Consider the following 15,790-nt stretch of genomic DNA (forward strand, 5'->3'; position numbering starts at 1 on the left):
ACTCTTTATCTGCTAAAGATACAATGTGATGCTGTACTATATTTGATGGAATTGGATCCACTGAGATGGCTCGCCTATTTCCTCTTTCCAATCACTGTGTGTGTGTGTGTGTGTGTGTGTGTGTGTGAGAGAGAGAGAGAGAGAGAGAGAGAGAGAGAGTGAGTGAGTGAAGAGAGAGAGGGGGGGTGGGGAGGGGGAGGGGGAGGGAGAGGGGGAGGGAGAGGGAGAGGGGGAGGGGGGGAGAAAGATTGGGGGGGAGATGTGTTTGCGTGCACGATTTCTGGTGTTGTTATAGTTGTGCATTGTTAGTATAAGTGGTAGATTAAAAAATCTGATTTACTTTTGTCTTTTTCTGGCCATATGACTTAATTCAAAACATAATTTAGTCAGAATCTATGAAGAACGCATATTCGTACACCGAAATAAAACGTGCGTTGAGGCAGCCACGCAGAAATCATACTGATGTACAGGCTACTGCAAAATCTAAGGTTTTCCTGTCGTTTGTTAAAAATGTAACGGAAAGAATAGGGAGGATCTTGACGAAGCGGAATATTACCGTAATTTACAAGCCGGCCAGGAAGATACAGGAATACCTTAAGCCTGCCAAGGACACTCACAAACCATTGGAAAAAGCTGGAGTGTATAGGATCCCAAGCAGCTGTGGAGATGTTTATGTGGGTACCACTAAAAGAACTGTTTCTAAATGTTTGGAAGAGCACAAGGGCAATTGTAAAAAGAGGAGAAACAGAACGATCAGCTGTTGCGGAGCATGCTTTCCAGCCAGGGAACCACAATATTCGTTTCGAGGAGACGCAAGTAGTAGCGGCCACAAGCGGATATTTAGAAAGGCTCTACAGGGAGGCAATCGAAATCGCTAAACACCCTAATAATTTCAATCGAAAGGAGGAGCTACGAACCCCCTTGAAGATGTCTCCCACAGTCGGAGATGAAACATTGGGAATTGACACAGAAATCATCAACCGACCACGGCATAACAGCCCGGATAATTATAATGCACATAATCTATGATAAGTGCTTCAAGTTTGTAAAAGAGATTTCAAACCACACTTCTTTTCTTCATGGATTTAAGTAATCTATGAAATTGAAGATATTGTAGCGATGTGTCTTTTCAAAACAACAAAAACTGGTCTTCCCACGAGTGAAACTAGCAATTGGCTATCCTTAACCAAAAAGTTTACTTTCTTTAAGAGAGATCAGAGGTAAGTGTCTCTGGTGGGTAGGCCTGCCATGCAAATCAATCACAAGAGACACATCTGGTCTTTTCACACTGTAGTACATTGCTGGAGTTGTTTGAATAGCAATCCTGCCCTTTATTTCAGTGTACATGCTACATTACTTCAAAAGTAGTGGTTAAAACTCCAAGATTCATTTCGATACCACAATGGTTTACTAACACGGAGGAGGCATTGAATTGCAGAGAGGTAAATCAAAATACTACTAAACATGCTACACATATAAGCTTTCAACCAAAGGCATTCTTCAGAAACAGAAAGCACACACACATTTACACAAGCACAACTCACACACATATGGTCAATGTCACCAGCCCCTGTGGCCAGACTATGGGCTACAACTTCATCTGATGTTAGCAGCAATCCGAAGTGGATGGCATGGATAAAGAGGCAGCCTGAGGTAGGGAGGGGTAGGGATAGCAGGGTAGATGCAAGGGAAGATGGTGTGCTGCCTCAGAGGGTGCTAAGACAACTTGAGGTCAGGCGGATTATGGGACCGTAGGACATGTTGCACAGAGTGTTCCCACCTGCATAATTGAAAAAAGCTACTTCTGGTAGGAAGGATCCAGATGGTGGACGCTGTGATTCAATCTTTAAAGTGAAGCACAGCATGCTGGGCAGCTTGTTCAGCAACAGAGTGGTCCAGCTGTTCCTTGGCCATAGTTTGGCAGAGGCCATTCAGGCTGACAGATAGCTTGTTAGTTCCATGCCCATGTAAAAAGCAGCACAGTAATTGAAGCTTAGTTTGCAGATCACATGGCTGCTTTCACAGGTAGCCCTGCCTCTGATAAGGTTGAAGATGCCTGTGATGGGACTGTGGTAGGTGTCAGTGGGAGGTGGTATGTGACGTACCTTACATCTATATCTACTGCAGGGATACAAACCATGAGAGAAGGTGTTGGAAGCAGGTGTTGGATAAAGATAGACAATGATATTGTGTAAGTTTGTTGGGCAGTGGAATAGCACTGTGGGATTGGAAGGGAAGGGAGTACAATGGGCAGGATATTCCCCATTTCAGGGCACGATGAGAGATGGTCAAAACCCTGGCAGTGAATGGGATTCAGTTATCCAGTCATTGGTGCTATGAGAGGAGTGCTCCTTTGTGGCTGGAAAGCGGTCATGTGGGAGGTGGTAGGCAATTGGAGGCGAAGCATGTGAGATCTGTTTTGGACATGGTTGGGAAGGTAATTTTGGTCTGTGAAGACCTCAGCGAGAACCTTGACATATTTGGAGAGGAGCTGCTCATCACTACAGGTGCTAAAATCATGGGTGGCTAAGCTGTTTCAATGGGGCTTCTTGGTGTACAATGGGTGGCAGCTGTCAAAGTGGAGGTGTTGTTGGTGGTTGGTAGGTCTGATGTGGACGGAGGTACTGATGTAGCCATCCTTGAGGTGGAGGTCAACAATGAGGATGGTGGCTTGGTGGTTAGTGGAAGTGCAGGTGAAGCTACCCCCCCCCCCCCCCCCACTATGCTATCCCTTCACCTCCTTGTGCCATTCCTCATCCTCTCCTCCACCACAAACTTCAGATTGTTGCTCAAGTCAGACGAAGCTGCAGCCTGCAGTCTGGCCGCAGGGGCCAGAGATAGTGGCCATGTGTATGCGGGTTGTGAATGTGTGTGCACGTTTCCAAAGAATGTCTTTTTGCTGAAAGCTTAAATGTTTAGTACTCATTTTGATTGTGTCTGTCTGCAACTCAATGCCTTCTCTATGTGATGAGTATATTATAAACAGAAGTCTGACAAAAAAAGATATCTGAAAGAGCATAGCTAAAGGAAGCTACACTCCGAATATTGCCTGTCAAAGTACCAACATTTTAGTTATGCGCAATTTGAAGCAACTGTTGCCTAAAGAAACACAGAAAAATATGTATTATAAGGTATGCAGAAATCCTAAATTAGTCACAGTTATCCAAGAAGAATATTAATAGGCAAGTGTTACACAGAATGATGTATAATCCAAACTGCAAGAGAGTAAAATGAACTGTTAGCAAATGCATCACAGATCTCTAGGAAAATTCATTAATTAAAAACCAAGAAACCATTTCATTGCATATGCTTCATGATATTTGTTATTGTTTTATCTCGACTAAATGACTTGAGTCTTTTTAAGGACTACAACAATGAGATATATGCCTTATTTTTCTTTCTGCTGTGACTGTATCATCTATTTAGCTAAAGTCTAAAGTATACTTTTAAATCCTTTTGGAGTAAATTAATGTAATGACAAAAAAGAATGTTTTAACTCACAGTGTAAAGTTAAAAATTATTTTATTTGTTCAACTTCTAAATTTGAACAGTTAACTTTGATATCTGTTCATGATGCTATTTATTTTCATTCAAAGAGAAAGCATTTTGGGTTTTATTTTCAGCACCAATTTCCCTGTTCTTGTCAAAATCAAATTTCCTTTTGCGGAGGTAAATTTTAATGGCTTCAAAGTGGTAAATTATCTTATATTGTTTATAGTTCTCTATGCATATGATAGGCCTGTAGTTTTCTCTGCTCTTCTACCGAAAACGTGATTGCTTTGGGTGACAACCACTTTTTTTTTCCTAAATTATTTTGGCCAGCACCGAGCTTCTCCCTAACTGTGTTTTGTATTTCAACCTGTAAATGTAGATGCAACTTCAACAAACCCGATATACCTATGCTCAGAGTGTAACTAATATGCACACATCATACATTTTTGTTTCTGTGATGCAGCTGGTTTGTCACAGATATCTATAACACGTAATTGTCTAATTGAGCCACTGAATCACACAGTTATTCATCAAAAACAAAGACAGTAAAACAGTGCTAAAGCTACATAATCATATTCAGTTCAATATAAGGTAATCTAGATGCTTATTAGTTGTGCAAATTTTATAAGCTAACTAAGTATTTATTCAGTTAATATCACTGTACAATGGGCTTCACATGAAATGAGTAATAAGCAATCATATGAGATTTCAAACATCAGTACTCAGTAGTACAACAGGAAAGCATTTAAGCATTTTCATTTCCAGTGTTTGCTCTTTTTGTTCAAAATAATCACCTGATTTTGAAAAAGCTTCCCTTTGCACTCTGTGCCAGATAATGAAAAAAAGGACACACAAATGCTTTGACTTGTTAAGAACTCCTCTTCTCTCCTACCACTTCTTCATCTCAGCCTCCTCCTATAATCTTCCATTTGCAAGGTGAGATGTACAAATGAGCTTTAAAAGAATTTATCAAGGAGAAATAAGAAGAGAAAGCTACAGAAGGTGAAAGATAATACTAGCAACTCAACTGATACTAGAAAACATTACTGATATTGGGTGACAAACCTCAGTGCGCTCCTGTCCCATGCTACTTAAGCAACGTTTGAGCTTATCAGTTGTGGATTCAAGGGCCTTTCGCCTAGCCTCTTCTGATCCAGGAGGTGGATTTGGTTTTTGTCGGCTTTCAATTTTTTGTAACTGATTCCCTCCTGCTTTCTTTTCAACATTTGCTTTCGTTTGCTGCTGTTGCTGTTTTTGCTGCTGCTGTTGCTGTTGTTGCTGCTGTTGTAGTTCTTGTTGTTGCTGCTTCTTTTGTTGTTGCTTCTGTTGCTGTTGCTTTTGTTGCTGCTGCTGCTGCTGCTGCTGTTGGTTGTGGTGGTGGTGAAGGTTCTGCTGTTGCTTATTGTGCTTTTGACTTTTAGGTTGCTTCTGTTGCTTTTGACGATTCAACTGTTGTTGCTTCTGTTGCTCAGTGTGTGTCTTTGGTGGCAGTTTTGAAAAATTAGCACCACCAGGCACAAATCCTGTGGCTTGGGGTACTTGTTGCCACCCCCATGATTCCTGCTGTAACCATGGCATAAGCGAATTTGGTGTCCATGTTGGCTGTTGTTCAAAGCTCATATATCTGAAGACACAACAAACAGAACACAAATGAACTACACAGAAGTTATAGTTGAATACTGTGATAACAAGTGGTTTGACTGGGTCATTAAAAACAATAAATCATACTTCATCAGCTTAAAGAATACTCAAAAGGAAGAAAGAACATTCATATAAACAGATCTGACCATAAACATTAAATACAAATAGTTCGATTAATATGATCCTGGGAAGTCATGGGTGGAATACAAACAATGGAAGGACGCGTACAGCTGAGGCATCAAATTGGTCGACACATACAAATCATTGCCTCAGATGAAAAAATATATATCAATAAAATAAAATATAATAAATAAACAAAAACAAAGATGAGGTGACTTACCGAACAAAAGCGCTGGCAGGTCGATAGACACACAAACAAACACAAACATATTTTGTGTGTATGTTTGTGTTTGTTTGTGTGTCTATCGACCTGCCAGCGCTTTTGTTCGGTAAGTCACCTCATCTTTGTTTTTATATATAATTTTTCCCATGTGGAATGTTTCCTTCCATTATAATAATAAATAAACACCTACACTAAAAACAGTAATCCTACCTTTAGCTGTTGTGGAAGTTTTAGAGTCCGGAGAAAGGGGGGGGGGGGGGGGGGGTTGATCAGTATTCTGGATCAATTAAACATGAGTGTGATCTCTGGTCTTTCCTGATCACTTCCTAATGAGCTTCTTTTCCTTCTCTTCATTAGTCATTTTTTAATGCATGATCTAGTTAGGCTGAACTGGAATGTTTTACTCTTTTGTTGCTACTTGAGATACTAGAACGAGTAGACTGTGAGGGAAAATGCAGCTCTCAAGGAAATCATAGGCTTGGTTCACAATATTACATACTTTCACATCACTTTCATCTGTCTGCCTGTCAAGAAACTCTCTTGTATCTAAAAGGGTTATATCACTACAAATAACATCTTTCTATAATTAAGAATGTGATGCACTTCAACAACAATGGACTAATTCTTTAGTTCTTTTCCCTGGTGAGGTTGAAAGCCTTCTTTAGTGTCATTATGTTAACTAATAATAATCCATACCACAATTTCTTTACAAATTTCAGTAACGAAGTTAATCTCCCAAGTGTAGTATGTAGACAATCTTTCAAAACTTCATTCTCTCCTCCTTACAGAAGTAAACCAATATGCATATACTGGGTGTTCCCTATTACAAAAGATGATCAAGAGGTCATTGGTTAGCCGTTATTAGTGCCAAATTATACAGAAGTAGAGGACTTTTACAAAAAGTTCTGCCAGCTCTGAAATTTAGCTATTATCATCATTCTCTCTAATGTATAACATATCACCATCACAACTAATGGCAGCTTCTTTAACAATCACAGAGTTTACAGTAATCAAGGAATGATGATGATAGCAAAAACCAGCTCTAGAACTTGACTTTCACCAAATACAAGCCCTGTTACTGCTGGCTGAGCTCCCTCAGGTGATTACAATTAGCACCACCCAAAGGACATGTACGGCGTGTGAAATGTTACAAAGGCTATGAGAGTAATCTCTTTCACATTAAAGCACTGAAACTGGTTGGAAATTAGTCCATCCTCAAGCACCTTTACATGAAAGGTGTTTTTCAATGATATATTTTATCTCTTGGGAAAAATGATTTGGTCTAGTCCTTAACAGAAGAAAATAACGGCTGTCCCCTATGAAATGTACCAAAATACACCTAATTTCATACCAGTTGTCTTCGTGATACATTTAATTGGCATGCAGAAAAACAATGTAGAGAAACTTAACTGCCAAATGAAGTTACACATGAAGTTACAAAGGAAGTGCGCAGTCCTGATGAAAATTATGTGCACTCTGCAAAATGCAGAATAGGTCGCTGAGGAAAAAGTCATTGACTGGAAGCAAGCTGACTTATTATTCCAATATTATGTGTTTTGGGCTCTGTCGTGATCAGCAGTGTCTGCTTATGATTATAACTACTACAACATGTAATGTAAGTATCTGTGTGCAACATCATTTTCCAGCCTATTTGACGATGGCTACATCCAAAACCTGTAATATTCGAATAATGAAGTCAACTTGCTTCCAGTCAATGATTTCTACCCCAGTGACCTATTCGTATTTTTGCGGGCTGCACACACATAACTTTTACAGATGCTGATCACTGATAAGAGTAGATCAAAACAAATTACTGCAGATAAAAAACCAAAGGTTGATAATATTAGGTTCTTTCATATTCCTGAAGTTATTGGTGCCCAAAAGATATTCCTTGTGGTTCAATGAGAAGCACTTATTTTGTCCACATTTACTGCATTTTTGGCTAAGAGCATCAGCGAGCATGCTACTTTTACTATAAAGTTGATTTTTGCCAATATTCTCAACATTATTTAGTGGCTATAATGATTTTGACTTTCTAGTCATTACCAACCGCCCATAAATACTGCTTGCCCAACGGCTAAGACAAAAAGTCCAAGCAATATTATGGGCTTCTGATAATGACTAAACCATTGAAACAGGTACAGCCACAAAATAATGTTGTGAGTATTGACTGAAATGAACTTTATAGAACAGTTACTTCTCAAAATTCAGTCCAGCCGTTCCTTTATATTCACCTCTCAATTATTGTGCAGAATAGCAGCACACTGGTCTTTGGTCATTACCACTGGCAAAATGGAACAGTTTCCCAGCACAAAATGGTGAACAAGTAACTTGCCTAAGATTCTGCATCAGACAATTCACAGCAGGCCACGAGAATTTACTAGGGATGTTTCCAGAAAGCCTCATTTCCAGCCATACAACATACGCCACTATAGACAACTACAAGAAGCTGTGCTTTCCATTGCAATCAGTAACAGTGGATAAAGATGGATAGTATGTACCACATAATTCAATGAAGTTCCCCACTTCTTTGAACATCGCCTTACACTCTCATCTCAATGCTGACGAAGGAATTATTTTGAACATTTTGCAAGAGAAACTGTTACATCCATATGCCTTCCAGTTACTGTGTCACCTGTCGCCGTAAAATATTTCTTATTAACAAAAATTGGTTCAATAGGTACCAGAAAAATGTCAAGAGTGTTTCTGACCCCTACTTTCTTATCCAGTTTATGTCGGTGAACTATGAAGGCAATATCAGACTAATAACAGCGCACACACAAAGGCATTTATGTGGTCATTATTCTTACACTCCATATACGAGTGGAATGGGAAGAAACCCTTATATAAGGTACATAGGGAAATACCCTCCAAGAGCCACTTCACAATGGCTTGCCGACTATATACGTAGACATAGAACACAGAAAGTCAAGTGTTACATGAAACTGAGTAAGCTATACAACATTTGACATAAAGAGTAAAAAAAGGTGTGTGTGTGTGTGTGTGTGTGTGTGTGTGAGAGAGAGAGAGAGAGAGAGAGAGAGAGAGAGAATGGATAGCATGATAGAAGAAAAGGAAGATGGTTCTCTTTGGCATGCAAAATAATGTTGAGAGAGAGAATGGGTAGCATTACAGAAGAAAAGAAATATGGTGCTCACTGGTAAGCAAAATGTGGATTAATTCCACAGGGTGAAGAGAAATTCGCACAGTCTGGCTTCACAGCATGACTCCTGACATGCCAGCGATAAAAAAATGTCCCTCGCAAAATTTCATCCAGAAAGTACATCTGACATAAAAAGGCCATTAAATGGTGGCAACCTGGCAACACTGTAACCACATGTATGTTAACTACCTCTCTCAGCAAATATTAGTCGTGCTGTACAGTCGGTGCTGTGGACAGAGTTTTGGGTTAGCATGCAGGAGGTCGATGGTTCAATCCTGGATTGAGGCATATGTTTTTTATTTGGTAAATGCAATCCAGGTGGTACAGTATCTGGCATCTTAATCATCAACAGCGATTGCAGCGGGTTCTCTAGAAAAAATTTGCACTTACATAGTACAATCACGGAAATGGAAGATTGGTCAGCTTTGTAAGAAGCCCTTTCCATGTTGTGGGCATGAATTTATTCAGACCACTTCATCTACTAGATGCGAAACCTGCTTTCTCTGTACCCTCCTCCAATAGTCCCATAGATTAGATCCAACTATTATTCTTGCCTCATTCAGGTCCATTACATTTCGTTAGGGCCTTACATTACCAGTAGAACTAGCAACATGCTTCATGAATAATGTCCAAACTCAGTTACTATTTGTATGTGTTATCACCATGGTCCCACTAATTGTGCCTTTCAACATTGAGTCTAGTAACCACATGCTGTTTATTACATATCTCAATGCATTATTATTATTATTCGAAACCCAACATTTCACAATTGGAGGTGTTGGGATGAATCAGGCAGAACAATGTCTGTCAGAGGGTTTATGCACATTAGGTGGAACAGCGCACAGGACTGTTGGCATGTTTATACTGTAAGTGCTGTCCGCCAGACAGGGACTAGTTGCGAGAAGAGTAACGCATCCGTGACAAGCTCCAATGTACAAACATACACCTATTGAATTTTCTCATTGTAAACTTCTAAACCAGTGTGGCAGACATATGGCACACACAAACGATGAATATGTGGATATGCTTCTGGTCCTTGGTGCATCTGATAACTGAGCTGGTGTTGCCACTAGTGGATATGCTGCTAGATATCCACATACAGACGCCATAGAGATAAAAATGTGTTTCGTCGTCTGGAGCTGTGCCTTTAGGAGTCAGGTTCTCTCCTTCCACCATCACATCACAGAGGTTGTCCACGGACTCGCTGTACTCCAGATACTGAGAAAGCTATTCAGGAGGTCATACACCAAGAACCTCATCAAAGTACATGTAACATAGCAAGGCAACTGTGTTTCTTGCAATGCACGGTCATTTATGTGCTGCATGAGCATGGACTGCACCCCCATCATTATGCTTTCACACAGCACCTGCATCCTGCACAAAGCCACAAGTGGATGCAGTTCTGTGAATGGTTCCAACAACAACAGGAAGCCAACGATGACTTCATGAACACCATAATATGGACAGATGAAGCAGCATTTACTCGCAAGGGTGTCTTCAATATGCACAATGCCCATCACTGGTGTGAGGTTATCCCGCACGTCACCCCCGACCGTGGCTATCAATTTTGCTTTGTTACCAACGTCTGGGCCAGAATATTGGGCGACAGGTGTTTGGGTCCCTATATGTTGCCTGACCTGTTGACTCCACGAATGTATCATGCATTTCTCTCAAATACCTGCCTGATGTACTGGAAGTTGTTCCACTACATGTTTGGCAGATGATATGGTTCCAACATGATGGTGCACCTCCACACTCTGGAATTAATGTGTGACAGTATCTGGACAGCATATTTCCAGGGCAATGACTCAGACATGGAGGTCCAGTTGCATAGCCATCGCGTTCACTTGGCCTAAATCTCCTGGATTTCTTCCTGTGGAGACATCTGAAGGAGCACATGCACTCTACACCACCAACAAATGTGGAAGAATTGGTAGTGCGTGTTCATGCTGCACTTGTTACTGTGGATGCAGCTTTACTGTGAAGGGTGCACAGTTGCACGATCTGATAGGCTGCGCAATGTTTGGACGTGCAGAGAAGTTGGTTTGAGAATCTGTTGTTCCTAGCACAAGGTATTCTGTTGTGAAGGTCATGCAGTCATTAACATGGACATTAATAGTCACTGGTTGCTAATTTGTGACACCTGAACACATATTACATGTAGTGTAAATGACATGTAGATGTTGTATAATTGTACTGTGCTATCATCTTTAGCATCTCGAAATTGATATTGTTTTTGTAGTTGTTCTGTCCTATGACACGTCATTTGTTTCAACTGTCTATTTCTTATTTGTCTAACCAGGTATTTGTTATGTTAAGCATTACACAATGTTGTAAATTTAGGATACATGTGACCTAAGAAACAGTGTATATTACGATATGAAATGTCAGAATGAAATTAGCAAATTAAAAAAATGCACACCAAGCCAGGATCAAATCCTCGATCTCCTGCATGCTAACCCAACACTCTATTCACTGCACCAACTGTACAGCAAGACCAGTATGTGCTGACAGAGGTAGTTACCATACATGTGGTTACAGTGTTGCCCGATTGCCACTCTCTAACGTCCTTTTTCTGCCAGATGTACTCGCCGGACGAAATTTTGTGACAGACATTTTTTTATCGGTGGCATGTGAGGAGTCGTGCTGCGAAACCTGAGTGTGCGAATTTCCTTTCATCATGTATAAGGTGCAGTCAAATGAAAACGAGACAGATAGGAAAAAAGCAAGTATTGTTTATTATTTCAATAGCAATCACTGTAATCATTTATACAATCGTCCCACTGTGAGGCAAGACAGTCAGAATGTTTTCCAATGCCTACAGAACTGTGATTCTACCCAGGCACACATCTCTTTATCCAAAGCAGGTCAAAAGCCAGAAATGTCTTTCTTCAAGGCTCCAAACATCCAGAAATTGCGTGGGGAGAGACTGCAGCAGTAAGGAGGGTATGTAAGGACTTCTCTACGAAACTTCTGCAGCATACTCTAAAAATGGGGGCAGACCCACATGTTGCCAGGGTCATTTCGAGTGTGCTGTATATGTTTCACTAGGAAGCCCTAACACATCCTCCATACAGTCCCGACTTCCCCCATGCAATTTCCATATTTTTGGAACCCTGAAGATAGACATTTGTGTCTGCCAATTTGTGTTTCATGGTTCCATAGGCAACTGCACACATTTTTCCATGAAGGCACTGACCATCTAGTCTCACAATGGATAAATGTGTTAACAGTTTTGGTGATCACTTTTGAAATAATAAACAGTTTACCTACTTCTTCCCATGTGTTTTGTTTTCATCTGACTGCTCCATATAGTAATAACAACAAAACTGAGGGGTTGGAGGATTTGAGGGGCTGGGGTTGGGGGTAGTGCAATGTCACGGAAACAGAGATTTGGTATGAAAAATGACAGGAGAGAAATTGATGGTAACTGAGTTGGAAAGATATGGGCAAGGAAGGGGGGAAAGTAAAAGTTTTAGGCAAAATGTCTGAGGGAACTGTGGGTGCGCAGTGCAGAGGAACTGGACCTGAGAAGAAGGGCATTCAAATGTGTCACAAATAATACATACGTGTTGTTCATTAAGTAAATACAGGTAAACCAAATTGCAATTGACTCTAAAATTGTGCATAGAACATCAATCTTAACATTTTGTAATGACTGTTCAACAAACTGATGAAGATTTTGTGATGCACAATAGCAAAGTTCTGCAAATTCATCCAAAGAATAGATAAATCGAGGCTACAAATGTCCGAATAACACTTCATTCATGTGGATTGGCAGAGATGAACACACTCAGATTGATTGGAAGGTATAACTTACGCACAACTGAAAAATTTAAAGGTAAGCATGCAACAACTTCTTGGTAATACATTACTGGCCACTAAAATTGCTACACCAAGAAGAAATGCAGATGATAAACGGGTAATCATAGGACAAATATATTATGCTAGAACTGACATGTGATTACATTTTCACGCAATTTGGGTGCATAGATCCTGAGAAATCAATACCCAGAACAACCCCCTCTGGCCATAATAATGGCCTTGATACGCCTGGGCATTAAGTCAAACAGAGCTTGGATGGCGTGTACAGGTACAGCTGCCCATGCAGCTTCAATACAATACCACAGTTCATCACGAGTAGTGACTGGCGTATTGTGACGAGCCAGTTGCTCGGCCACCACTGACCAGATGTTTTCAATTGGTGAGAGATCTGGAGAATGTTCTAGCCAGGGCAGCAGTCGAACATTTTCTGTATCCAGAAAGGTCCGTACAGGACCTGCAACGTGCGGTCGTGCATTATCCTGCTGAAATGTAGGGTTTCGTAGGGATCGAATGAAGGGTAGAGCCACGGGTCGTAACACATCTGAAATGAAACGTACACTGTTCAAAGTGCTGTCAATGCGAACAAGAGGTGACCGAGATGTGTAACCAATGGCACCCCATACCATCACACAGGGTGATACACCAGTATAGCGATGACAAATACACACTTCCAATGTGCGTTCACCACGATGTTGCCAAACACAAATGCGGCTATCATAAGGCTGTAAACAGGACCTGAATTCATCCGAAAAAATTATGTTTTGCCATTCGTGTACCCAAGTTCATTGTTGAGTAAACCATCGCAGGCACTCCTGTCTGAGATGCAGCGTTAAGGGTAACCGCAGCCATCATCTCCTAGCTGATAGTCCATGCTGCTGCAAACGTCGTCGAACTGTTCGTGCAGATGGTTGTTGCCTTGGAAACGTCCGCATCTGTTGACTCAGGGATCGAGACGTGGCTGTAGGTTCCGTTACAGCCATGCGCATAAGATGCCTGTCATCTCGACTGCTAGTGATACGAGGCCATTGGGATCCAGCACGGCGTTCCGTATTACCCTCCTGAATCCACCGATTCTACATTCTGCTAACAGTAATTGGATCTCGACCAACGCGAGCAGCAATGTCGCGATAAGATAAACTGCAATCACAATAGGCTACAATCTGACCTTTATCAACATCGGAAGCGTGATGGTACGTATTTCTTCTCCTTACACGAGGCATCACAACAATGTTTCACCACATAACGCCGGTCAACTGCTGTTTGTGTATGAGAAATCGGTTGGAAACTTTCCTCATGTCAGCACGTTGTAGGTGTCACTACCGGCACCAACCTTGTGTGAATGCTCTGAAAAGCTAATCATTTGCATATCACAGCATCTTCTTCCAGTCAGTTAAATTTCACGTATTTAGCACATCATCTTCGTGGTGTAACAATTTTCATGGTCAGTAGTGTATTTTGGTACAACAATGATGCAACTCCTATGCACACAGCTAACTGGCATTACACAATTTTGGTAGACTTCACTGCATGTCACATTTATGTATACAATGTTTAATTGCCATTCTGACAACATTCATATAATGTAAATTGTATGTAGATGAATATATCAAAATAATCAGTAAGACTTACGGATCAGGCAACAAAGAAAACTTATGATTGGGATATCCTTGATTCCCAGGTCCACCTGGAGGCCAGTGATGTCCACTGTGACCTGCCGCATCGTTATTCCTCCCTCCAGACCCACGTCTCCAGCGGAATGAATCACCTGAATACCTGCTCATGGTTGAGATGTAAGTTCATGCCATTTGGTATGATATCTGAAACAGATTTTGTATAAAACAGTAAGTAAAAATATTTACAGTGACTGAGAGGATAAGCTACTGTTCCCATATGAGAGTGGATGTTGCATGGTATACACATGATGACTACTTACCACTATATACATTAGTCACAAAACTTAGGGGTGACACAGACAAAGTAAGATAACATACTGACAACTTTGTGGAAATGACTGAAATACAGAAGCATGTTGCCAGAAGCCTCCAAGTCATGCACAGAAAGCTAGATGTCACATGGCGTGAGGTCAGCGTGGCTATAGCACTAAATGGGGCTAGCCACACAACAGCAGGCAGTTGAAGGAATGGTATAACACTGCGTGTCTCAATCAGACAGCAGTTACAGTGCACTGTGGTGGTGTTCTTCATTACAGTATGGGCCGGAGAAGAACATTTGGACTAGAACATGCATTGCCATCCATGGTGATGACATCCCATGTTAAGAAACCACACCCCATCTTTTGCAATTGTTACGGTGTAAAGTCAAGTGCCGGCAGAATGCCAATCAGAAATGGTAGAGCAGAGAGGGCTGTGACAAGACATTAGCCAATTGTACGCTCACCAACCCATCTCTAGGATTACAACGCGACAGCAGCGGCCTCTATGTGAAGGGAACATAAGCGCCACACCCGACTAGTTGTGGCCCAGTCTAAGAGAAGCGTTAAGACTAGCAACTTGGATAGAAGCGTCAAAGCTAATTGCTTTGTTTGTATTAGAATTTTTATACTGAAGAAGCTTGTTTATTTTGGATGTTGCCCTTTGCTTGTAATACATCTAAGTATTTCTCAAAGTTAAGTATTGTCATTTACTTTTCGTAATAAAACTCATTAATACATTTTGTTTGAATTGTTGTCTAGCAATCCGAGAAAGCAGGTTTCCTAGACACACCACGACTGACAACTAGGCAGGATTCAACATTTGGCGACAAGTTATAAGAACCCAGTGCCTGGCAGCCACTGATTTTCTTTTGTGTTTTGCTGGCACATTAATTCTACATTGTCTTTTCTTTGCAGGGGTGTGTTTACTTGTTTTAGTAGTGTCTCATATAGTGTTTTTGCTAATCAGTGTTCTCAGGTGGGTGTTGCAGAAATTTTCTTTGCTTGTGTGCTTATTTTCATTGTTTGCCTTGTCTGTTTATGGCAATGAGCAACCCACTTCACTGCTATGGCAGACCAACAAAATTTTTGTTCATTTGTACATTAGTGCAAAAAGTGTGAAATTTCAGTTGGACACTAGGGCCTCTGTTACATTTCTAAATCATAATACATATGAATTGTTAGGTTCCCCATGCCTGTCTAAAACTAGCACGCACCTGACGGCTTATAATAGACAAAGACATTCCCATTCTCGGAAGAAGTACTTTGCCTGCTATGTATCGCTTGCATATGTGAACTGTGACTTTTATTGTGCTACAATCACGCGATTGTGACAACATATTTGGCCTTGATTCGTTTGACTTTAAAATTCAGGACAATGTGTTGTCAGTGACTG

At 40.9% G+C, this 15,790-nt stretch overlaps 1 protein-coding gene across 1 annotated transcript in view; it reads right to left on the reverse strand.

Annotated features, from left to right (window-relative positions):
• Positions 1-15,790, reverse strand: part of LOC126467492 (uncharacterized) — a 209,037-nt gene that overhangs the window by 158,991 nt on the left and 34,256 nt on the right. Inside the window, exons 2-3 of the mRNA XM_050096470.1 lie at positions 14,094-14,281; positions 4,558-5,116 (exon numbers count right to left, since the gene is read on the reverse strand). Coding sequence (XP_049952427.1) covers positions 4,558-5,116; positions 14,094-14,245 — 711 coding nt within the window. The 5' untranslated portion in view covers positions 14,246-14,281. The remainder of the gene's footprint in view (positions 1-4,557; positions 5,117-14,093; positions 14,282-15,790) is intronic.

The sequence above is a fragment of the Schistocerca serialis genome, chromosome 1, assembly GCF_023864345.2.
Source record: "Schistocerca serialis cubense isolate TAMUIC-IGC-003099 chromosome 1, iqSchSeri2.2, whole genome shotgun sequence".
Classification (NCBI taxonomy): domain Eukaryota; kingdom Metazoa; phylum Arthropoda; class Insecta; order Orthoptera; family Acrididae; genus Schistocerca; species Schistocerca serialis.